The sequence below is a fragment of the Neofelis nebulosa genome, chromosome 3 (assembly GCF_028018385.1).
Source record: "Neofelis nebulosa isolate mNeoNeb1 chromosome 3, mNeoNeb1.pri, whole genome shotgun sequence".
NCBI lineage: Eukaryota > Metazoa > Chordata > Mammalia > Carnivora > Felidae > Neofelis > Neofelis nebulosa.
This window is the reverse complement of record NC_080784.1, coordinates 86,021,466-86,048,219: the sequence shown is the minus strand read 5'-3', so window position 1 is coordinate 86,048,219 and position 26,754 is coordinate 86,021,466. Positions and strand designations below refer to the sequence as shown.

Genomic DNA, 26,754 nt, shown 5'->3' with positions numbered 1-26,754 from the left:
ATTAATTCTTGCTCTCTATTCTCTTTGCTCTTTCTGGAGTTCTGCTTCAGTACTATGTTGGAATTTCTAGATCTATCTCATAATTTCCATATTTTTCCTTTTGTGCTCTGGTTTGGGAGAATTTCTTCACCTTTCCCAAGCGTTCTGAATGCAGTACTTTTGGAAAGTGGGGTAGAGGAACAGATCTCATTACCTATTCCTAGACAGTAGGTTAAATATTATAGCTGTGCTATTCTGGGCAAGCTGTCCATTATACCTGCCCTAGAGAATTATACTAGCTACCATTTTTCAAAAACACACAACACATTTTTCAAGAACATTTGCACCAAATAATCAAAAAAAAGCACATGAACATATTGCTACATGGAACCATGATCATAGAGTGGTATGAGCGTATATGCCCTCCAGCTACATTTACGTACCATCGTCTTTGTTAGATGATAAACTACCTGAAGTGTCTCTATATTCATTTTTTATACCATCTATTTAATTAATGTTTTTTGAGTAGTCATGGTAACTGAGGTGTCCAGATTTTATCACTACCTTTGTCCTTGGCAGTATAGGCATGTAAATTGTTGTGATTTGCTTTAGAAGCTTTTCACTATAATTAAGCAATTTGTCTTGTCTTAAGTATTCCCGAAAACTTAACCATTGTTTAATTGAAAATATATATTGAAAATATGTATTTTGTAAACCTTATATGAAATGGTATTTTTAAAAGAAGAAACATCTTAATCATTTATTTTTTTATTTTGATAAATTGTGAGATTTACAGGCTCTGTTAACATGATGTGTGGCCTTATGAGAGAATTAAATACCAACTTCAGATCTTATATGAATTAATTTTTAAAAGTCAAAGTAGTGACCTTATGTGGGGCACCCAGGTGGCTCCTTCAGTTGGGTGTCTGACTTTAAAAAATAATTTTTTTTAATTTTATTTATTTTTGAGAGAGGGGGGTGGGGAGCAAGAGCTTGAGTGGGGTAGGGGCAGAAAGAGGGAGACAGAGGATCTGAAGCAGGCTCCACACTTTAAGCACAAAGCCCAGTGCAGGGCTTGATCTCAGGAACTGTGAGATTATGACCTGAGCCGAAACCAAGAGTCGGCCACTTAACTAACTGAGCCACCTAGGTGCCCCATCAGTTGAGCGTCTGACTCTTGATTTTGGCTCAGATCATGATCCCAGGGTTGTGGCATTGGGCCCTGCATTGGGCCCTGTGCCGAGTATGGAGCCTGCTTGAGATTCTTAAGATTCCTTTTGTCCCTTTGCCCCTCTCCCTCGCTCTCTCACTCTCAAAAAAAAAAAAAAAAAAAGGAACCCACAGTAACATAGTCCAAATTGGGTGTTTTTTAAAGCTTTAATATCAAACACAGATTGTGTTTAATGTAATTTCATATTTGAAAATTTCATATTAGTGTCAATTGAAAACAGCTAAAAAGCAATTACTGAAAAAAATGCTGGTACCGTTAATGGTAGGACAATTTGAGACGTTTAAACATACCGCTTTCCCAGCTGTATTCCAATTGGGACTGATTAAGAGATCCCCAGGAGTCAGAGGTCTGTAAACGATAGCCTGTGGGCCAAATTCACCAACTGTCTGTTCTGAATGCATTCATTCATACATCATCTATGGCTGTTTTCCCACTATCATAGCAGGCTTAAGTAGTTGTGACCGAGAATGTAAGACAAAGGCTGACATATGTCCCTTTAGAGAAGATGTTTGGCAATCCCTGCTTTATATACTCACAACAGTTTTGTCCATTCTTCCTTATCACTGCTTTCACACTATTATCAAATGACACATTTTCCTCTGAATACACACTGCACTTGTGTGCGTATGTCCTTGTTCAGGCTCTTTCTTCTACCTAACCTAGAATGTTGTCTCTCTGTCTTTACTCACATCTAAAATCTAATCATTCTTTTTTTTTAAATTTTTTTTTAACATTTTATTTATTTTTGAGACAGGGAGAGACAGAGCATGAACAGGGGAGGGTCAGAGAGAGGGAGACACAGAATCTGAAACAGGCTCCAGGCTCTGAGCGGTCTGCACAGAGCCCGACGCGGGGCTCGAGCCCACGGACCGCGAGATCATGACCTGAGCTGAAGTCGGACACTCAACCGACTGAGCCACCCAGGCGCCCCTAAAATCTAATCATTCTTTAAGGTATGATTCCAGGAACACTTCCTCCATGAAGTCTTACAGTAAAAACAAAAACTTAGATTTACTGGCCATATTTCCATTGTACTTTCTCACATAACCTCAAGTCCCTTGCCTCTCTCTTGTTTGTGCTTGCTAGCATACATGACCATGATCAAATCCATTTCTCCACCTATGGCAGGCCTGCCTGATCCTTGCCGTTTAATGTGGCTGCAGAAAACACGCACATGCTGATGAATCTCACTCTCTGACCATTCACGGCCATGGACTTCCTTCCAATAGGCATGGCTCTCATACCCTACTTACATTTGTCATTCTCCTATGTCATATATTTTCCTCTGTCCTCAAGCCAACACCTTCCCTGTCCTCACTGTCTGCTAATGACTTTTTATCCTGATTCGTTGAGAATATTGAAGCAGTAGTGGAGGACATATACCACCACAGTTATCTACCACCTAGCTATTGCACTACCTTGACCCTCAGCCTTCCTTCCATGACAACAGGTGACCTAGCCACCACCCCACTTGTGCATGAAATTCCTTTCTCATCCTCACCTGCCTTTTCAAGAACGTCATCTGGCAACGGTCGTGGCAATGGTCCTTTCTCCCGCTAACATCCTCGATTTTTCCCTCAGCACATCTCTACCTTCTAATACCTATTACCACCATCTTTTGTTTCTCCCTTTTGGGGCAGTATTCTGCAAAACATTGCCTGTACTTAGCATTTCATAAATTCTTTCCTCCTACTTTCTCCTCAGTCCATTTCAGGCAGGCTTCTGTCTCCATCACTCTGCTGAGAGTGCTCTTGTCGGAGTCACCCATGACCCCCAGGTTACAAGCTCACTGGTCAGGGCTCAATCTGTATCTTCTTTGAAGTCTCAGCACCTTTGATGTGATTGTCATTTCTTGTCCTGGATATAATTCTCATTGATTTCTAGAACATCACAATCTCTCCTTTTCCCCCCCTTTCACTGGTCTTCCCTTTGAGATTTTCTTTGCTGGTCCTTCTCCCCCTCTGCCCCCTCCCCCCAACTAATTAATATTGAAATACCTTGGCTCAGGTTTGGTCCTCTTCTCTACCTTTCCCTCTGTGAAGTCCACCAGCATCATGAGCTCCATATCGATTTCAGGCTCAAACCACTTTCCCGAACTCAAGATTCTTGCATCCAACGGCCCGTTTGACGTTTCTGTGTGGCTGTGCCCTTGGCCTCTCACAAATTCCACATGTCCAAAATGAAAACTCCTGATACGACCCCTCCTTTCAGAGCATCTGTTCGGCCCATAGTCCATCTTGTTTCAGTTTACGGCAGCTTCAGATCTCAGGTGCTCAGGGCAAAGACTTGGGAGTATTTTGTTGTCTTATGGCCCACATCCAGTCTGTCAGGAAATCCTGTTCTGTCATATCAATGTTTCCTGACTGCAACTACATGTCCCTGTCTCTACTGCCACCCCTCACACTGCAGCCACCACTGTGTGTCACCTGCATTCCTGTAGTCTCAGGACCTCTGTTTCCATCCTTGCCTGTCCTTAACACAGGGGCCAAGACAGATTGCTTAAAATGTCATTCAGAAGGTATCAGTTATTTGCCCAAAATGCTGCAGTGACTTCTCACTTCAGATCCTTAGAGTGTAGAGTGGCTGAAAGGGCACAATCTGAGCCACCCCTCCCTGTCCACCTTTCTGACCCCATCTCAGACTATGCTCTGCCTTGCTTGCTCCCTCAGCCTCTTTTCTGATCCTCAGACTCACAGACATGCAGGTGCCAATGTGCCTTTGATCTAGCTCTTCCGGGTGCCTCAAATGCTCTTTACTTGGGTGTATTAGGGCACATTCCCTTCCTGCCTTTACATCTCTGATGTGATTTTATTCTCACTGAACTCTATCCTGATCACCTATTCAAAATCGCGACCACATCCTTCTTGCCTTACTTTGTGTTTTCTTTTCCCTATATCACTTACCTCTCTCTAATCAAATATATAATTAACTGGTTTATGTATGTTACAAATGGTCTCTTTCCCCCTAAAACCAAGGTTCTCTGTCCTCTGCATTGATTGATGTATCCCAAGGTCATAGAGAAATGTCTAGCACATAGTAAGTACTCAGTAAATATTTACTAAATGCATAAGGGGCAGCAATGCTGTCTTCCATTCTCTATATTCTCCAGAAGCACGCAACGTTGGTTTGCCCTCACTTTTAGTTTTTTTTTTTTGAGTGAACAGATTAATGTGTTTACCAAATTAACCAATACTTATAACTCTTCTTTTGTGCTAAGCCTTTTTAAATTTACTTTAAATGTGTGACAAGGCGAGTAAATAATGAAACAGAATAAAACAAGGCCAAACGGCAGTGCATTAGGTTATATTTCCTCACCGGGAAGGACTACAATATTGGTATGGAATGCAAGATGTGCACAATTATTTTCCACAAGTCACTCCGGAATTAGAGCTCTTAGAGCTGCCCAGCTGTGTTGATTTGTCAACTCTTCCCAATGTCTTACCCCTGGGCAGTGACATCCTGCTAGCTTTGCAGTGCCACCATAAGGTCAACAGCCACCCTGCAGTGACACCCAATCACAAGATCGCAAAAAATTTCCTGCTCAAACTTTGTGAACAACTTGGGTGTAGGGCTGGGATTTAGTCTTTCTTTATTTCCTGGAGTCGTGCACCCAGTTGAATGAAGGGCAAACCAAAGACGCTGATTGTGAGGACATTTCGTGACCATATGCCATTAGTACGCCAGGATTAAACACTGCTTTCCCAGTTCTCCAAAAATATGACATAAAGGGAAGTGGATAATTTATTTCATACCTAGATTTGTCTTCTCAGAAAGTAATTAACCTGGTTTCAGCCACTTCTAGCGAGTGTTTTGTGAGAATCACATGGAATAATGGATGTGGAAGAACTTGAATTCTGTTTCACACAAGAAATTTGAAAGACCTGTTTTTAAACTGTTAGAGAGCAGGGCTTTTTATTATATATATATATATATATATATATATATATATATTCACATATATATTTTTATTATTCACATATGTATATATTTTTTAATGTTTGTTCATTTTGAGACAGAGAGAGAGAGCAGGGAAGGGGCAGAGAGAGAGGAGAGAGAGAGAATTCCAAGCAGGGTCTGCGCTGCCAGAGCAGACCTGGATGTGGAGCTTGAACCCACAAACCACCAAGATCATGACTTGAGCCAAAACCAAGAGTCAGATGCTCAGCCATCTGAGCCACCCAGGTGCCCCAGCTACTTCCTATATTAAGGGGCTTACACTTCTCAGTTTCTTGCATCCCTCCTCCTTCTGCCCAACTTGGATTGTGAGGTAGATTTTCATGGCCACATGCATGACATTTACCTGAAGCAAGTCATTTAACCTCTCAGAACCTCAATTTCATCACTGTGAAATAAGAGTAATGTCTTTCGCTATAAGATATTGCCAGCATTGAATGTAGTACTGTATAGGAAATAATGTTATAAACTGAAAGCACTAGGTAAGCAATACATATTATAATATTACCGTCATTAGTATTAATTATATTAATAATTAACACTGAGTCCTGGCTAAAGAGAAAGGAATAGGGTATTCTACCTTTTCAGTTTTTAAGATCCACACTGATTTTTGACCCACACACGTGCGTGCTTGCACTCACACATATTTTAGTAAAATTACTGGTCCACAGCACTAGTAGGTGGCAGGTTGAATGCTTCCAAAGCTGCTTGGAAAGCCAGATTTTTTGCTCTTAGCCTAGGAAACCACATCAGTTCTTTTGTTGGTGGCAAAGCTGTAAAAGTGTCCTTTTCCCCTCCATTGGTCTCTATTAACATTATTTTGCTTGAAGCTTTTGATGTGGTTTTCTGCTGCATTCCACCATGCTTGGTAGGAGCATTCTGAGCACAGCACTTAGTCTCCTTGACCTATGCCAGCTGGAGGTGGTTGGGCGGGGCAGTACAAGTCCACTGCCACACTGGTAAGGGTCAGACACCCTGCACGTGGGGAGATGCGCTGCCGCAAAAGCCCAGAAGTGAAGTCCTCATTGCTTACTGCAGTAGTTTCCCAAGGCCTTATTAACACCTCCATCACCCTCAGTACCACTCAGTCCCAGGTCAATAGATACTGTTATTTGATCAATGTGAAGTTTGGGATACCATAGCTCAAAACGATGGAAGGAATTTAAGAGGCTTTGGACAATTACGAGATAACTCTGAAGTTTTGTAAAAACTTGAAGCATTGAGATAATACAGGCAAAGAGAATGATTATTGGTTGAGAGGAATAAGGAGAGTTTGCTTTAATTAAAATCGTGCATATGATTCAGGTCATATGACTGAATTTAATATGTTTTTGAAAAAGAGGCATTCCTGTTGAAGGTACTCTCATAGTGTCTTGTTTAACATGTAGATAAATACTAGTTTTTCTTTTAAAGATTTTATATCAGGGGTGCCTGGGTGGCTCAGTCGGTTGAGCGTCCGACTTCGGCTCAGGTCATGATCTCACGGTTCATGAGTTCAAGCCCCTTGTCAGGCTCACTGCTGTCAGCACAGAGCCCGGAGCCTGCTTTGGATCCTCTGTCTCCCTCTTTCTCTCTGCTTCACCCCCACTCATGCATGCATGTGCGTGTGCACTCTCTCTGTCAAAAATAAATAAAACATTAAAAAAATAAAGATTTATACATCATATATCATAAAACAGTCATGTGAAAAATAAAATAATTTAATTAATTGAGTTTACAAAACTTAATTGCAATGAATATTTATGTCAGGGGCAAAGCAGATTTTGATTTTTGTGGAGAGGTCAACAAATACATACTATTTTTAAAGGATGGCAAAAATAATTGTTTATATTTTATATGTCTTAGTTTTAATCTTTACTTTAATAAAATGGAGTTGAATATGGGACTGTGTAACCCTCACATTCTTCATTGCCTTGAATTAGAAAAAATAGAATTTGTTACTTATGAAAGTCTCAAATAACATTTCAATTAACAGTGATTTATTTTAAAGACTGAAAACAGCTGTTCAATGTCTGTAGAAGTAGATACTTCTGTTGTAAATTAAATTAACAGTCAGTGGTTTATATGAAGCCAGGTATTTGGTGACTTCTACTGGTTACTAAGTAAATATGCAACTTTGGAATTTGCCAATTCAAGAACATACTATAGTGGAAAGTGTTTGGGCTTTGTCTTCAGACAGACCTGGTCTCAGATCCTGGTGGTCTTGGACTTGCTCTGGGGCCTGGGCAGTTTACCCAAATGCTGGTAACCCCACCCCGTAGGATTGTTGTGAGGATTAAAGGTGATGTGTATAGAGGCGCCTGGGTAGCTCAGTGGGGTAAAGGTCCGACTCTTGGTTTCAGCTCAGGTCATGGTCTCACAGTTTGTGAGTTCAAGTCCCACATCGGGCTCTGTGCTGACAGTGCAGAGCCTGCTTGGGATTCTCTGTCTCTGTCTCTCTCTCTCTCTCTCTCTCTGTGCCCCATGCTGCTCACTCTTTCTGTCCCTTTCTCAAAAATAAATAAATAAACTTAAAACATAATTTAAAAGTGATGTATATATTAAGTGACTGATGAGTGCCCATGAAAAAGTAAGTGCTCAGTGAATATTAATTCTCTTCCTTCCTTTTCCTCACTAGTCCTTTTCCTCACTAGTCCACCGTGTTTTTAATTCCTTACCCTCGATTGTATTGTAGGAAGTATTCTGGATGGATGGCTGCTGGAATCCCACTGTCATAGCCAGCTCTTCTTCAACACTTAAGGATTTACTCTGGCATTGAGTAATGAGAATTTCGGTAAGGAAAATTAGTAGAGATAGTATATGGACTTTTCAAAAGGATCACTTGAATCTCAGATACTTCATGATAAGTTATATGACAATTCTCCAAAGATCTTGTTGTGTCCCAGGGGTCTATTCATGTGTGGACTATTCTTATTTTGAAAGTAAGTGGAATAGGTATTTGAACTCTACTAACACCCTGATGGGCTCTTCATGCCATTGTAAATGTATCATTTCACTTTTCTCACCCTGTTTTGTTCTTCGAGTTTTCATCTACTCAATGAATGGTGTAGTCTTTGATGGCAAGGTCTAGGTATTATTCATCCTTCCAGTGTAGACTAAATGAAACAGATTCTTAGTGGTTCAAGGGCTCTCTGAAACTGTAAAGGCTTTGACAGTGTGAAAGAGGCAGGCAAACATATCAAAACTCTGAGAAGTTCTAAGATGAATATTTCCCTAAATCACCAAGAAAAATTATTATGTATCACTTGTTAGGATGGCACAGAGTATCTTCAGTTGGTTCTGTAACTATTTTCAGTGACACCCAAAGGAAAAAAAAAATGAGCATGCCATAGAGAATTAGAAACAAACAAAAAATATATGTTGAATTATTAAAAAGGAAAAAAAAATATGAGGAGAATAAGGATAATAGAAACAAAGTAAGTAGTGATATTAGTATATACATAGATTAGTAATATGGGAATTTTCTTAAAATTATCGTCATTGAAATGCATCTGGAAAAATATATAGTAAGTAATTTTGCACATAGGAGACAGAGATGGCAGGAGGGAGAAAGGAAGAAAGATAAATTCTAGCTTCATTAATTCTAATAGAGAGCATTAATTCTGAAGTTTTGATCAATTTACCTCCTGGAACCTACAACATGATAAAATATCATTTTAAATGTATATCATTTTTTAACTAAACATGTTTTAGCTGCTTTGCATATGATTCTGTTTTTCAGAAACCATATTTGAGAAGTACTTCCATCCAGTGCTACTTGTGTTTACTTCTGAACAGCCATTTTTTAACTGAAGCTTGCATTCCTGTCTTCATTTTGAGGTAATTGTATCTTTCAGCCTAAATATCATCATGTTAATGGCCATGATCATTGTTACTCAGCATATTCTCTATTAAATTGGTTTATGTCCAGTTTGCTTAAATCCTTAGGCTCTAAGTATTTGGGAACAATAGAGGGCAGATTATGAACACTCAGAGGAAGTTTGGTTAACACCCACTTGAACATTTCTACATTCTGCTAATATCCCAGCTAAGTGTTATACCCTTCCAATAAACTGGATCTCTTAACATTTACCTAAACTTGGAAGTACATTCCTTATTCACATCTTACATGATTTTCACAACATAAAAAATAGATACTGAGGGCTTGTTCGTGTTACTCTGTTATCTATCCCTGGCACTGAAGTCTCCTGTCCTTTGAACCTTATCCTCCCTCAATTGGAAACATTTCTTTATTTAGGCCTTTTGCTTTTCCTCTTCATAAACATTCAGACATTTCTGTGCTTTATTAACTTTCTTCTTCTTTCTTATATGTAGCTAACACTCTGTACACAGTTGGCTCAAAGTACCCAACCTGTAGTTATGTAGTATGACTCCCAGCTCACTTTCCCTTACTGATGCCCTCCTGGTGTGGGGAGCTGTGGATGTGTGTAGTGCATCTTTGCTCACAGGGAAAATTAGTATTGGCTATCTTGCTTCTGTACAAGATCCATCAGGGAGCAGCTATTGGTTCCTGAAGTTTGAAGAATCATTCCACAGTCACTTGGTCAGTGTATGATGAGTCTTTTGTCCTGATGTTAAATTTCAGTGTTACCAAAATGAGTAAGTGTATGATCATTCAAGACTAGTAGATTTGGCTCAAGTCTGTAATATTTATGAAGGAAGCTAGGGCAAGCATAGTCGTAGCCTGAGCAATGTGCAAGGTGCATGTTGAATCTATAGTAAAGAATATTTACTATCAGAGTCATTCCATGAAAGTGATTATTGCTTATTTTAAGAATCACACCTGGGGCACCTGGGTGGCTCAGTCCATTAAACGTCTGACTTGGGCTCAGGTCATGATCTGGTGGTTTGTGAGTTTAAGCCCAGTGTCAGGCTCTGTGCTGATAGTTCAGAGCCTGGAGCCTGCTTCAGATTCTGTGTCTCTCTCTTTCTCTGCCCCTCCCTACACTCATGCCCTGTGTCTCTCTCTCTCAGTAATAAATAAACATTAAAAAATATATAGGGGCGCCTATGTGGCTCAGTCAGTTAAGCATCCAACTTCGGCTCAGGTCATGATCTCATGGTCTGTGATTTTGAGCCCCGCATCGGGCTCTGTGCTGACAGCTCACAGCCTGGAGCCTGTTTCAGATTCTGTGTCTCCCTCTCTCTCTGACCCTCCCCTGTTCATGCTCTGTCTCTCTGCCTCAAAAATAAATAAATGTTAAAAAAAATTAAAAAAAAATATATATGTATATATATATGTGTGTGTGTATATATATATATATATATATATATATATATATATAAAATTGCACCAATTTAATAGACTTAAAAGTCTGATGGATCTTCTACTTAAAGAATATCAGCAGTTTATTCAAAAACATTTACTGAGCACTACCACACATTACGTGCTGTGTGTTTTTCATTGTGATAAATTGCACCAGGTTATTTATAGTTATCCTCCCAAATTAGGTTTTTCTCTAATCCCAGTTGGTCAGCCCTTAAATTAGTCTAAAGTGTCAAGGGGTTGTACTGTATATTCTGTGTTTATATTCATCTACAAAGCTGTTGAATGCACAAAGGCAAGGATAACACTTATCTTTTCGCTGATCGGAATAAGAAAATCTTGATTGCTCTTTTGCCTATGTATTCATCAAGCCAGTATTATGCTTATTCAAAATGTTTTGCTCTTTGGTTTTGCTTTCAGCTGTATCAGTGCAGGTCTTCCCAAAACAGAGGCAAACTGGCAGGATGTAATAAGTGATTTGAAAATAATTGACAAGCTTATTCAAGTGAGTACTCATTTTTCCATAAGCTATCTGGTATGATTGCTGTGGAGTATGCCTCTCCCTGTGTTTCGCTGTCAGTCTTAATGAAATCTCACTTGAAGCAATATTTTTGTAGAAATTCATGAGCCTGGTAAAACCTTCAATGCTTTTACTTAACAATTTTCGGATCGTAATTATCTTTAAAACTCAATTTATAAGTGGCCCAGTATGAAGAGCTCTCTATCACCACAGGCCAGAGACTCCCTTCTCCTACCAAAGAAACCTGGTAGCCTGGAGGCACTTGCAGGGGGGATGGCCTGTCCCAGGGAAGAGCTCTCTGTCCTGTGGCCAGAGAACCCCGTCTCTCATCTAGAGACACCAGCTGGCCTGGCAGAGCTAGCAGGGGGAAGAAAACAGGAGTCCCACTGACAATTGGCCAAGAGAATTGTCCTCCACCCCTTGGGTGATACAGCAGGGGCCAGTGGGCATCCCAGGGGCATCTGGTGAACTGAGCATTTCAAGTTAGCACCACAAAGATTCTGAAAACTAAATTGTCATGGGAACCACAGCAAATATATGTAAGTCAGAGCCTCAACCCAAACAGGGTGGCTGTATGCTAAAATAGAAGGTTTAGATGGAACCAGGGTCTCCTAACATAAAGCTAAAATATCAGAATACAGCTGAAAATCACTCATTGTACCAAGAAGCAGGAAAAACACAACTGGAATGAGAAAAGTCTCTGAAATAGACTTTGAAATGGAGATGGTTTAGATGTTAGAATTATTTGACAAGGATTTTAAAGCAGCCATCATAAAAATGTACCAAGCAATTACACAGACCTTTGAAAACAACTGGATAAAATGAAGTCTTAGCAAAGAAATACAATATGTAAAAGGAACCAAATGAAAATGACAGAACTGAAAAATACAATACCTGAAATACAAAACAAACTGGAGAGACTCATGAGCAGGATGACTGTGACAGAGGAAAGGCAGTGAACTTGAAGATAGAGTAATAGAAAACAGACTGGGGGGAAAAAAGCCTCAGGGATCTTTGGGATAATAAAAGGTTCAACATTCCTAGCATTAGCATCTCAAAAGGGAGGAGAAACAGAACACAGTAAAGGAGGGAGATTGGCCAAATTGATAACAAAACACCAACCACATTTTGCCATTTTGCTGTCTACAATTGGAAATTAAATAATAATACTTCAAACCCAGTGGCATAAGTAGGTTGAAATTGAAAAGAGAAAAAAATATACCATATTATAATGGTTTGAATAGTGCCCCCCTGCCCCCATAAAAAAGTTATGTCTACTGGGAAACTCAGAATGTGAACTTATTTGGAAATAGGGTCTTTGCAAATATAATTAGTTAAGATGAAGTCATACTGGGGTGGGTTGGGCCTTAACTCCAATGTCTAGCTGTCCTTACAAGAAGAGGTCAGAACATAGAGAGACTCACAGGGAAGAAGGCCATGTGAAATTGGAGGCGGCTACAAGCCAAAGAAGGCCAGAATGATGCAGCTATAAGCCACAAGAGGCCCAAGATTGCCAGGAGCCACTAGAGACTTGGGAGAGGTAAACAAGGATTGTTCTAGAACCTTTGGAGGCAGCATGGCCCTACTGACATCTTGATTTTGGACCTTTAGCTTCCAAAGCTGTAAGAGAATAAATTATTTTTGTTTTAAGCCCTCATTTTGATACTTAATTACAATAGCTTTAGGAAGCTGATGCACATGCACACAGTAATTTTTAAAAATCAGAAGTAGTTATATTAATATCAGATAAAGTAGACTTCACGGCAAGTAAAATTACTAGAATCAAGAGGTGCATTTCAAAATGGTAAGAGATCAATCCACCAGGAAAATGTGATCTTAAATGTGTACACACCCAATGACAGAGCCTGACAAGGCAAGAAGCAAAAACGAATCAAACTGAAAGGAGAAAAAGCACATTCACAATTACAGTGGAGGACTTTACCGCTTCCTAAGTAACAAATGAATCACTGGACAGAGAATCAAAAAGGATATAGAAGAACTCGACAACACAGTCAGCCAACAATAGATGAAACCTTTCACCCACCAACAGGGAATTCGTATTTTTTTCAGGCACGATTCACCAAGACTAAACATATCATGGGCCATAAAACAAACTTTAACAAGTTCATCAGAATTGCAATCATGCAGAGTATGTTCTCTGACCGCAGTGGAATAAAGTAGAAGTCGATTATATAAATATAGCAGGAAAGTCTCCAAACGCTTGAAAATTAAATAATAATACTTCTAAGTATTCCATAGGTCAAGATTAAGTCTCAAAGTTTATAAAAAAAAGTACATAGAACTGAATGAAAATGAAAATACAACATATCAAGATCTGTAGGATTCAGGTAAAGCATTACTGAGAAGGAAATTTGTAAAGCTAAGTGATTATATTAGGAAAAAGGAAAGATCTTGTATCAACTAGCCAAGTTCCCACCTCAAAAAACTGGAGAGAGAAGAGCAAAATAAACCTAACACAAGCAGAAGGAAAGAAAAAAGTAAATATAAGGGCAGAAAATAATGAAATTGAAATCAGGAAAACAATAGAGAAACTTAATGAAACATGATGCTCATTACTAGGGGAAAAAAATTAGTAAAATTGATAAACTTCCAGCAGGACTGACAAAGATTAAAAGAGAGATGATATAAACCATTAATGTCAGGACTGAAATTAGAGACTATCACTACAGAATCTGCAGACATTAAAAGGATAATAAAAACTATAAACAACTTTATTCTCTAAATTTGACAATTTGGAAGAAATGGACCAATTCCTCAAAAACACAAACTACCAAAATTTAACGAAGATGAAATAAACAATCCCCAAACTGCTATAACTATTAAAAGACACTGAATTCGCCAAAAAGAACTCCCCCAAACGAATCCCTACGCCCAGCTGGTTTCACTGGAGTGTTCTACCAAACACTTAAAGAAGAATTAACACCAATTTTACAATAACTTCCAAAAATAGAAGAACATCTTCTAACTCATATTAGGAGGCAAGTATTACCCAGATGCTAAAACCAGACAAAGGCAGTACCAAAAGAGAAAGCAGAAAATACTTCTAATGACTTAGATGCAAAATTCTCAATAAAATATTAGCAAATAAAATCCACCAGTGTATTAAAAAAAATTACACACCATGACCAAAGGGATTGTTTCCAAATATGCAAGACCTGCTTAATATTGGAAAATCAGTCAATGTAATCCACCTTATCAACAGGCTAAAGTAGACTATCCTATGATCAGATCAATTGATGGAGAAATAACATTTTAAAATATACCTGTTCCTAGTAAAATTTCTCAGCAAACCAGAAATAGAGAAGTAACTTTTTCAACTTGATACCAAGCATGTACAAAAAACTTAGAGCTAACATCATACATAATGGGTAAAGACTGAATGTTTTTCCGCTGAGATTAGAAACAAGGCAAATATGTCACCTCTCACTACTCTTATTCAAAACAGTGTTGGAACTTTAGCTAAATTGGCAAGGCAAGAACAAGAACTAAACGTGGGCAGATTAGAAAGGAAGAAATTATAAATCACCCCAAGACTTTTTTCTGGAAGAAAGTACCAATAAATTGCTGCATATTATTTAGAGGTTGCAGATTAAAACGACAATGACATATCACTATACACTTGTAAGAATATTTAAATTAAAAGTAATAATGCTAAATGCTGGCAAGGATGTGGAGAAACTGGATCACACATATGTCTGATGAGAATGTAAAATTTTATAGCTACTCTAAAATAGTTTGGGTGTTTTTTATAAAACAAATTTGCCACCAATATAAAACACATTTGCCATGTGATCCAACAGTTGCACTCTTGAACATTTATATCAGAGAAATGAAAACTTACCTCCACAGGAAAACAGGCACATGTACGTTCATAGACCTTTATTTATAATAGCTAAAAACTGAAAACAGCCCAAATGCCCTTGAACAGATGAATAAACTATGGTACATTAATCATGGAATAATACTGAGCAAATAAAAGGAAAAAAAATTACTGATACAACAAGTTGGATGGCTCTCCAAAGTATTATTATGCTGTGTGAAAAAAAGCCAGTCTGAATAAGCTAACAGAGGTACATCCATACAATAGAATATTATTCAGCAATAAAAAGAAATGAGCTTCTAGACATGAAAAGACATGGAGAAACCTTAAAAACATATCACTGAGTGAAAAAAGCCAATCTAAAAAGGCTACATGTGGTTCCAACTCTATGACATTCTGGAAGAATGGATACAGAATGTATCCATTTGATAAGAATATCCAATGGATGAGAATATCCAGTGGATGCAGAATGTATCCAATGGATAAGAATGTCATATGGATACAGTAAAAACATCAGTAGTTTCCAGGTGTTAGAGGAAAGGGAGAGATGAATAGATGGAGCACAGGTGATTTTTATAATGAAACTATTTTGTGTGATACTGTAATGGTGGGTACATGTCATTATATATTGGTTAAAATTCATAGAATATACAACACTAAGAGTGAATCCCAATGTAATCTACGAACTTTTGTTACAGATGTATCAGTATTGGCTCATCAGTTGTAATAGATGTACCACGCTAATGCAAGATACTAATAATAGAAGAAACTGTGCAGGGGGACAAGGAAGTTTGGGAAGTTTCTGTACTTTCTTCTCATGTTCCAGAAACCTACAACTGCTCAAAGAATAGTCTATTAAGTTTTTCAAAAAGCCAGTCTCAAAAGGTTCTGTACTATATGATTCCACTTATATAACATTCTTGAAGTGATATAGGAATGGAGATGAGAGAAGTGGGTGCCAGGGATTAGAAAGTGGGGGGTGGAGTGTGTAGGGAGAAAGGTGGTTTGGGCTATGGAAGTGTGGGAGGAGGATTTTAATGGTGATGCAACTGTTCTGTGCCTTAACTGTGGAGGTGGTTACATGAATTTACACATCTGGTAAAACTGAGTAGAACTACATAGCCACATCAGTGCACATGGAACTGATGAAATCTCAACAAGGTGGGTGGATCATATGAGTGTCAGTTTCCTGGTTATGGTATTGTACTATGGCATTCGGGATATTCCCACTGAGGAATGGTGAAGGGTTTGTGGGATCTCTCTACATTTTCTCTTATAATTGCATATGAAACTGAAATTATCTCAAAATTAAAAAAATGTAATTTAAAAAGTTTAAAATGTTCAGTAAGTTGTTTTCACTATATCTAAAGGAGGTCATAATTTTTCATATTATCTACTTTTGTTTCCTTTCAGTCCTTACATATCGATGCCACTTTATATACTGAAAGTGATGTTCATGTGAGTAGAGTTTATTTTTTTTTTGAAAATTGTTATATTTTCCAGTTTTCAAAAGTTGAAGAAGTATATTTTCATAAACTTACTGAAGGATGTATAGTTTTTAAGTCTAACTTTTGTTGTGTTCTGACAACATGCGATCAATGCATTTTGTAAGTAATTGTTGAGGTTGTGGGACTTGGGGACAAAGAGCTTACATAGATGCTATTTTCATAATGGTACCAAATCAAAATATAAAACAGCCTTTTCCATCAATGTCAAACAAAACATACTACATATTTTATGATGCAATTAGATCATGATGCAATTAAGTGCACAAATCAGGTTAATGGATTCAGTTTAAAGCTGTCCGCCATAGCCCTTGTTTCCAGTCCTGGACTGTATTTCCACGCTTAATTATATTTTCTACAAATTGCTTAAATGCACTCATGTTCCACATTTTGCATGAATCTCTACAATTGTCAGAAAAGAATTCTGGCCAGTTACTCTCGATGTGAGAAAAGAAATAAACACAGCTCATAAAACCTATCAGAATTAAAAAGTGATCTTGAACTTGTTTCATTAATACACTGACATTGCCTAAGGCATGTATAATTTTAGCTATGTTGCTGTTCTTTCCCTCTGGGTTGGCTACTAAAAAACAAGAAACAAATCCCCAACTTCTTCACCTCACGGAAAACAAACTCTATGTTGTGTGCGAGGAAAACAGTGAGTCCACTCTCTGTGATTGCTCAATTAGAACTTCTCTGAAATGGAAGAATTTGCACCTGTGAAGGCTTTTTCAGCTTTGGGAAGAGGGCTTCACCACAAGCTAGAAAAACCAGATATTCATCAACCCCTTGGATAGTGGTGCTACACATAGACATTGTCTTCCTCCTTAGGCTTTAGTATGTTTTCCATTTTTCTTTCAAAGTAGAGAGCAGGCAGGTAACCACCCAAACTCAGCAACCTGAGATTGCTTTTTTTGCAAGAAGATAACCTTGTAACTCATGGCTTATAGAAAGAAGCTGAGGTTGAAATTTAGATGTAAACTCTGATTCAGCCACTTCCTAGGTGCATTGCCTAAGAAGTCACTAAACATTTATGAGCCTCAGTTTTATTTATTATTTTATCTATCTACCTACTTACCTACCTACCTACCTACGTATCTGTCTGTGGGGATGGTATTTACCCTTGCAATTCTGAGCAGCTGCTGTGGGAGATAAGGAATATGGCCAATGCCAGGCATGTGGGTGTGTTCCCTCCTCCCTTCATCCATTCTGTAAGCATTCTGGAAGTGCCTGTAGGATCCCAGGCATTGTACAAGGCAGTGAGAACCTAAAGTCAGACAATCCATGGTCACATCCCCAGATGATCATTAATGCTTCTTTTCTTTTAAGTTGGGGATTTTGTTAAAGTCACTATTGTGGGAAACATATTTTTGTGGTATCTGAAAGGTACCTTTCTGATGTGGCCAGCCCGTGAATGGGCAGTACTCCTACCCTGATTTTTCTAATAAATTTCTTGGGATTTCTTCTGCCCCTGGAGCTCTGGGACTTATGGAACTAGCATGACCAGCAGCTGTCACTGTTTCAGATATTAACAGTACAGTCTGATTCTAAAAATTCTTTTAGCACACTATCTATACTAATGTTTTGAGAGTCTCAGGCTGGTATTACTACCATTTTACAAGGAGGAAATGCTCTCATTGAGAAAAAGTGGCCTGTTATTTCCATGTTTTCTAGCTTTGTGTTCTTTCTTCTGTATACTATTGCCATCTTTTTAGATTGTTTTATTGTCTGTTTGTTTTGGTTTTGATTTAAAAACAAAACAAAGCAAAAAATTGCCTCCTGTGTAAAACTTCTTAGGGGTTTTGTGTTTCTTTATAAAATATTTGGATTAACTTTTTAAAAAATCAAAATTGCATCTATGTAAAAGTGCATAATGGAAAGATACTTTTTTTTCAAAGTGATTCTTTGTAACTCTTTTTTTAGCCCAATTGCAAAGTAACAGCGATGAAGTGCTTTCTCCTGGAGTTACATGTTATTTCGCTTGAGTCCAAAAATGAGACCATTCATCAAACAGTAGAAAACATTATTATCCTAGCAAACAGCAGTTTATCTTCTAACAGGGTGAGTTACCCAATCGTCATACAGAGCTATATCGGATGTTTATGTCTTGGTTGGGAGAAGTCATTAGCTGGATGTAATGAACAAGCAGATTGTTCGAAGAGGCACTCGGGAGAGGGAGTTAATGCCAGCGGAGTGACCTTCGGAACTGGCACCATCAGTAGTGTGTCCAAAATCCTAAAGTGGTCTATCAGTGTATTCATTCAACAAACATTTACTGCGTGATTCCAGGCCCTTTTGTGCTAGAGTGACAGTGATGAACCAGTGAGGTCGTTGGCCCCAAGGTGTTTATTACCAGGTGCAGTGGATAGACATCGGTCTAATTACATAGTTAAGTGTTTAGCATCAATAATAGCAATTCACATTTATTCAGTAATTACTCTATGCCAGACACTGTTCTTTGAGGCTTAAATGGTGATTCATTACATCCTCACAATAAATCTGTGAGTTACCCTTGTGTCTGTTTTTTTTTTTTTTAAGTTTATTTATTTATTTTGAGAGAGAGAGAATGCACAAGGGGAAGGGGGAGAAAGAGGGAGAGACAGAATCCCAAGCAGGCTCCACACTGCCAGCACAGAGCCCGATGTGGGGCTCAAACTCATGAACTGTGAGATCACGACCTGAGCCGAGATCAAGAGTCAGACTCTTAACCAAATGAGCTGCCCAGGTGCCCCTCCTTGTTTCTGTTTTAAGGTTGAAGAAATCGGAGCACCAAGGGCTTGAATCACTTTCTCCAGTCCACACAGCCGGTAAAATGGGGAGCCAGATTCATACCCAAGCGGCTTCGCTTCAGGGGAGGTCTTCTTCTTATCCACTGGACGGACAAATGCCACAAGAGGATAATAATAAAAATATTAAAAATTCAAGTAGAATTTGGGCCTTGCCATGCACCACGAGAAGTATGGTTCTAGGAGAGAAAATGCGAAGGACTCCCACAGCAGGCCTGAGGGTGTGCTGGTCAAAGGCCCTGAAGTAAAAGAATGATGGTTTTCATGGCGAAACACTAGTGGCCAAAGCAGAGTGGACAGAAGGAAGTTTTACAAACAAAGAAGGCATAACAATAATTCATGAATTTAACATATACTTTTGGGGCCTCGTTGTAGGCCTTCAGGATAACAGAAGTGAAAAAACACACATGGTCTCTGCTCTTAAGGGACATAAGTAAAAACGTAAATCATAAATAAAGCAAGCAAAAGGAAATGAATAATGACTCAGTTATTTATTAAATCAGTGGCCAAAAAGAAGGCAGGTAAGAGGGCTGGGGTTCTATTTTAGAGGTTTACCTGCTACGCTGACATTTGGAAAGACATGAGGGAATGAGCCTCCTATCTGGGGAAGTATGTTTAACAGGCAGAGGAAACTGAATGTTCCAAGACCCTCTGAGCGAGTAGGGCTGGACACCCTGAACTGCTCTAAAAATGCCAGGTTGCTTTAAGGTCTTTGCTTAAATGTCTCCTTCTCAGTGATGTCACCTTTTCACAGTTGCAATCCACCCCCACACCCTGTCCCCTTCTCTGCACGCCCCACTATCTGACATTTTACTTACTTGTCTGCTTTTCCCTACTAGAATGTCAGTGTCTAAGGGGCAGGTATTTCTGTGTGTCTGTGTATATGTGTGTGTGTTTTAGAGCTGTATCCCAGCTCCCAGAACGATGCCGGGCATATTCTAGACACTTAATATATTTATGAAATGCCTATACTGATGTTTAAAATACTCTTGTGATAGGTTACCTCTCTGTTATTGGTAGAATATTCAATGTGCATGTTCACAGTCACTGTCATCATGGCCTGGTATGTGTAGCACGTGTAGTAGAAGGAGCTGGCAAGACTGTAGTCAGAAGAGCTGGATGTAGAGCATTTCACTGGTTATGTCAACTGAGATGCATCGTGTAATATCTCTGCCTTGCTATCTGACATGATTATTTCCAAATAGGACAGCGCTACATAGAATATGACAGTCCCTGGCATAGAGTATGTGCTTGATAAATGTTGGTGAATCTGAATTTCAAGTGCTTAATGGACATAAAATCTAATTTTGATTTTTGCTGGTACAGCTTTCCTGGTTTGGATGATCTCTAAGTAGTTTATTTATGATTACTACATTCGGAATATTCTAGTTATCCATGAAACGGTGTTTGAATTACAATTTGTGGTATTCACCTAAATAGTTTAGTTCAACCAGCAATGACTGGGGGAATACTATGTGCTAGGCCTTATGCTAAAGGCTAGGGAAACAAAAATATGTGGCCTTGTGCTCTTAGAAAAGCCTAGAGACTAGTGGTACAAAAATCAAAAAACTCCCTAATATCAATATATGATATGATATGATATGATATGATGTGATATGATTGATATATGAGGGAGAGTTCTGAGAATGTAAAGATGGAACATTTAGCCCAACCTGGGGAACTCCTAGGTTTAGGAATGCCTTCCTAATGGAGATAGGACCTGAGTAATCTCAGCCTGAGTAGTGGTAGCTAAAATAGCAAGTGTGGAATATGCAGAGAGAAGAACAAAGGCAGTGGGGCATCTAATAGCATGATGTGTATGTGGGGGTAAAGGCATGAGCTCATTGTACTTAGGGTATGTCATTGGAGGTGGTAGGGACAGGTGAAAGAAACAGGTGAGGAACCCCTCAAGGAGGGCCTGTGTCCCATGCAAGGGAGGCATAGTCTTTATGGGGTAGATGATCAGAAACTACTGAAGGGCTCTAAGCAGGAAGTCCATGGTCTGATAGACATGGCTTATTTCTCCAATGTCCTTAACCCATTATAGGAAAAATAAGCCTAAACCAGATCTCCCAGTTTTTTTCCAGTGGTTTTTCCAAATATGACATTAATGTGCCAAAGTTTTTATGTCTCAAGACCTCACTGTATGGTTCAAATGATGTGATATTCCCAGGAAAGGGATATAGTAGTCTTTGCAATCTAATCCTTTCTTCTTATTCACTAGAATATAACTGAAACAGGATGCAAAGAATGTGAGGAACTGGAAGAAAAGAACATTAAAGAATTTCTGCAGAGTTTTGTACATATTGTACAAATGTTTATCAACTCTTGATTGTGATTGATCCCCTTCAGCATTTCTACTGTTAGCAAACATCTTCCTGCGGCTTAGAGGCTGTGAAACTCCTCATTTCTTGCATGCTGCCCCAATTTTTTTAACAAGAGGACAATCTGGAATCTTGGATCACACGAACTCTTAGAAATGAAGGCAGAAAAATGTCATTGAGCAACATGGTGTCTATGAACTGTCTTCGTACTTATTTTGTTCATTTATTCTTAATTTATTATTGAAATTGTACATATTTGTAGCATAATATAAAGTATTGAATAAAATTGTGTATATACTTTATCCTTCGAAATTGCATTGATGTTTACCTCCTGTAAGAAAATAGGGGACATTCGTTCAAGGGCAATAGTCAAATCGCACAAGCTGTGGGGCTGAGCACCCCTGGGGCAGGGAAACCGTATGTTCCAGCCAGCCTAGGACCACTGACCACCAGCCTTCACTTCTCCATTAGGTGTAGCACAAGGAGGAAGAATTAACTACCAATGAGAAAGGAAGAAATAGGTGTGAAACCGATGTTTTACTCTGTAATTGATATATAAAGCACCTGTTATAAAAGACAAAAAGTGCATGTACCTGGCAGGTAATATGCGTCAGTAAATCTTTGGTGGGAGTGACAATAATAAAGCTCCACTGAGGTAGATAGGTAGAATCGTGTATAGGAAACTAATGGTTGTAATGATGTTTGTATTCCATGCTTTCCCAAGTGCAGGTATTTTATTTTCACTTTTTTTTTTTTTTTTTTTTTTTTTTGCCATGCATGTATAATAAAAAATTTGCTGGTTAGTTAGAGCCAGCATTATCTGACATAAAGTAATTGTTTATATATTTTTGCAGTATACTGTCTGAAATTTGCAAGGTCTTTTTTAATAAAACTATGACTAAAATGAAATATTTTTGTCTATCACCATTTCTTTCACCTAGTTCACTTATGGTGTTTTTGTTTGTTTTTCATTTTTTTCTTTTGTTTTGTTTTTCCTCAAGTTAGTTACCTTATGGTATAGTCTTGGCTTCAGGAATAGAACCCAGTGATTTATCTTTTATATATGACACCCAGTGCTCATCCCAACAAGTACCTTCCTTAATGCCCATCACCCCTTTAACCCACTCCCCCACCCCCTATCAACCCTCATTTTGTTCTCTGTATTTAAGAGTCTCTTATCGTTTGCTTCCTCTGTTTTTATCTTCTTTTTCCTTCCCTTCCCCTATGGTCATCTGTTAAGTTTCTCAAATTCCACATATGAGTGAAATCATATGATCTCTGTCTTTCTCTGACTGACTTATTTCGCTAAGCATAATACCCTCTGGTTCCATCCATACTGTTGCAAATGGCAAGATTTCATTCTTTTTTGTCGCTGAGCAGTATTCCATTGTGAGTATATACCACATCCTCTTAATCCATTCCCCCATTAGTTGATGGACATTTGGGCTCTTTCCATACTTTGACTATTGTCGATAGCACTGCTATAAACATTGGGGTGCATGTGCCCCTTCAAATCAGCATTTTTGTATCCTTTGGATAAATCCCTAGTAGTGCAATTGCTGGGTCATAGGGTAGTTCTATTTATAATTTTTTGAGGAACCTCCACACTGTTTCCCAGAGTGGCTGCACTCCCACCAACAGTGCAGTAGGGTTCCCCTTTCTCCACATCCTCACCAACATTTGTTTCCTGAGTTGTGAAATTAGCCATTCTGACACATGTGAGGTGATATCTCAGTGTGGTTTTGATTTGTATTTCCCTGATGATGAGCAATGTTGAGCATCTTCTCATGTGTCTGTTTGCCATCTGGATGTCTTCTTTGGAAAAAATGTCTATTCATGTCCTCTGCCCATTTCTTCACTGGATTATTTGTGTTTTGGGAGTTCGGTAAGTTCTTTGTAGATTTTGGATACTAACCCTTTACCTGATATGTCATTTGCAAGTATCTTCTCCCATTCTGTCGGTTGCCTTTTAGTTTTGTTTATTGTTTACTTCACTGTGCGGAAGCTTTTTATCTTGAGGTCCCAATAGTTCATTTTTGCTTTTTTTTCCCTTGCCTCCGGAGACATGTCTAGTAAGAAGTTGCTGTGACCAAGGTCAGAGAGGTTGCTGCCTGTTTTCTCCTGTCAGATTTTGATGGTTTCCTGTCTCACATTTAGGAGTTTCATCCATTTTGAGTTTATTTTTGTGTATGGTGTAAGAAAGTGCTCCAGTTCCATTCTTCTGCATGCTGTGGTCTGGTTCTCCCAGCACCATTTGCTAAAGAGACTGTCTTTTTTTCTATTGTATACTCTTCCGTGCTTTGTTGAAGATTAGTTGACCATATATTTGTGGGTCCGTTCTTCACTGAGAGACTCCAGGTTAGGAACTGATCTCCTACAAATTCATTTTCTCTCCATTTCACAATACAAACCAGTTATCTGTCAAAACATTCTTTTATCCCCAGTACCCCACCCATGCTGGTGTATCTCCATTACTCTAGTCAATGTATGCTTAAGCATTTCTTTCAAGATAGTTTTGGAGAAATCTATATCCTATTTGACTTTCAAAGAGTTGTGTGTTGGCTATCAGTTTGTTCCCTGATATCAAATAGTATTTTACAGCCACACTTTAAAGTTTAGGGATTGAGATTGTGGCAAGTTTTTTTGTTTATTTGTTTTAATTTCATCTGAAATGGGTTTTTAAAATCTACAGTTTATTTTTTTTCCTAGCTTTTCTATTGATGGAGAATAGGAAAAGTGCACCATTTTTAACTGCAAGTTGCTATTCCAACCCTTAGACAAAAGTTAGCCTCCTTACAGTGTTTGTTGGGATGGGGAAGGAAAATCATGATGTCGTGTCACCAATATTTTATAGTGGCCAATGATCTGTTCTTGTTATATAAGCACACAAGTCCAATTTGGCATTTCCAGGGGCACCTGGGTGGCTAAGTTGGTTAAGCATCTGACTTTGGCTCAAGTCATGATCTCGTCATTGGTGAGTTTGAACCCCACGTTGGGCTCTGTGCTGACAGAGCAGAGCCTAGAACCTGCTTTGGATTCTGTGTCTCCCTCTCTCTCTGCCCCACACCCTGCTCATGCTCTATCTCTGTCTCTCAAAAATTAATAAACATTAATTTTTTTTTTTAATTTGGCATTTTCCAGCACTCAGAATTCCTCACACATTATTTACTTAGTATGAGTCACTTCAGTTAATCTTAAGGAACTCAAGGCATAGATGTGAAGCTTCTTAAAACATTCTTAGCTAACTTAAGAAAAGAACTAATCATGTAAAACACCCTAAGTGTTTTTTTTTCATGCCTGAATTCTTAACAAAATCAGTTTTTCATTTATGTTTCAAAATTTTGCCTTCTTAAACTGTCCTCTGTAGTAAACCAGCTTAATGTTATTTGTGTAGACTAGAATACAGTGTTTGTGTCTCACCTGCTGTCCTATATGCTGAAAGCATTGGCCTCACACTACATTTAATCAAGCACAAATCCATAGACTTAAAACTCCAAATAGAAAAGGCAAGCTTAATAAAAATTAGGTTTACAGTCCAATATCATTTTTGTGGATTATATCCTTACCTTTTAAAAATTTCAGATGAAGAAAAGATATGAGAGAATATCATTTCTACACTCTCTTGCAATAAGCAAAAATGGGTTAGAAGTCAGAGGACATGGAAATGCAAACTGAACCAATACATAATTTGTGAGCCCAGAGATTTTTAAAACCCAAGCAGAAACCTAGTTTTACATACTCTCATTTTTCACCTCAGAACAGAGAATCAATGGAATTATTTCTTTTGCTGCTGTTACTGTTGTGAGAGAGCCCTATTATGTGTTTTGATGTGTTACTTCTTCTGTCCATCAAATTCAAAGGCTCATAAGGTCAAACCAACATACACAATATGAAAACCAAGTAAGTATGTGGTTGATCCCTTTCCCCACACGCAGAAATACTAGAAAATGCATTTTTGTTCCTCTATCTGTGTTAGATCAGGCTTAGTGTAAGTTCTCTGCATTCATATATGAGTCACAGTTAACATATGCATATCATGTATAAATATTTTGCCCAGAGGAAATCCCATTTCCATAGAGATTTAGTTCAATGCTTCTGAATGTATCTGATGATTGAATTTTATCTTCGCTAAGGAATTTATTATGCAAGGCAAACTTTAGCTTCATTGAAAAGTCCCCTAATTGTACAATCCATTGGATGCAACGTAGAAAAAAACACTAATGAATCATTAATAAAGAGTTGTGATTTTGTCCTTGTTAAAAAACAAATGGAGACCAGCCTTGAAAATCCCCTAAGCAGACAAAATCAGTTTAGTCATACAAAGAAACCTTAATTTAGCTTATTTTGCAAGGCTGAACTGACTGGGTCATTTCTTGCTTATGCCTCTGAAAACCATAAACAAAATCTGAACTATTTCTCGAGATGGATATGAGGTAACCATTGACCAATTCCCTATCATTTAAGAAAATTTTAGTATTATAACCAATCACTGTAAAGAATAGTCTGCCTTCTCGCTAAAGGAACTACTTTATCACAATATACCCCTTGAGCTGCCTTCCATGTTTTGGTCTGAGCGCTTCTGGTTTGCAGACTTTTTGGTGTGTGCACAATAAACTTTTACTAATTACTACTTCAGTGATTCGCTGGTTGTATTTCTGTTATTTCTGAACTTTTGACAGTCCTATATTTTAGCTCTTTAATCCTGGATTTGAAAAGAAGTTATCTACAAGAGGAATTGAAGAGGAAATTGTTACATAGAAGCCAAATTGAAAATTGTACATCTAGTTTTTACAAACTGTGTCAACACTTTGAGAACATTATCAGGGACTCCAGTGTCACCCTAAAGGCGATTTGTCTTCATCATCCTCACTATCATGAAAGAATTCACTTCTCTGGCCATATTGTAACTCCATTTATTGAAAACCCACTGTGTGCAAGCATTCTGCCAGGTGCTGCGGTTACAACTCTGAAGAAGGCAGCCATAGGTTCAGCTCTCACAGAGTTTACATTCTAGGAGGAGGGTCGTGTTATCAAATTAATCGTGTGCTGATTCAGTTATTATCGGTTCTATGAAGGGCACGAGGTGAGCATGTAAAGGAAGGGGCAGATTCATTCCAGCTGTCAGAGCTTCTTTGAACAGTGGTATCTGAGCTCTGCTATGAATTATAAAGTCTTGCTGCAGGGGGATCAGTCTGGGAAACAGCCTGCCGAAACCTTGAGTATGGAAGGATTACAGCACGTTCAAAGAGCAGAAGAAAGGCCAGAGTGGCTAGGGTCAAAGAAAACAATGAAAGAAGCTGGTAAGATAAATATCAACTGGTCTCATAAGCCAAGTAAGGATATTGGTG

The 26,754-nt window shown here is 38.5% G+C and overlaps 1 protein-coding gene across 2 annotated transcripts in view; it reads left to right on the top strand.

The window, feature by feature from the left end:
• IL15 (interleukin 15) overlaps positions 1–22,315 on the top strand; it is an 80,876-nt gene extending 58,561 nt beyond the window's left edge. For both annotated transcript variants that reach the window (XM_058721303.1, XM_058721304.1), the window contains exons 2-7: positions 7,839–7,937; positions 8,886–8,983; positions 10,851–10,935; positions 16,205–16,249; positions 18,220–18,357; positions 21,307–22,315. In XM_058721303.1, the coding sequence (XP_058577286.1) occupies positions 7,926–7,937; positions 8,886–8,983; positions 10,851–10,935; positions 16,205–16,249; positions 18,220–18,357; positions 21,307–21,414 (486 nt within the window). In that variant the 5' untranslated portion in view covers positions 7,839–7,925 and the 3' untranslated portion in view covers positions 21,415–22,315. The remainder of the gene's footprint in view (positions 1–7,838; positions 7,938–8,885; positions 8,984–10,850; positions 10,936–16,204; positions 16,250–18,219; positions 18,358–21,306) is intronic.
• Positions 22,316–26,754: the final 4,439 nt, after the last annotated feature.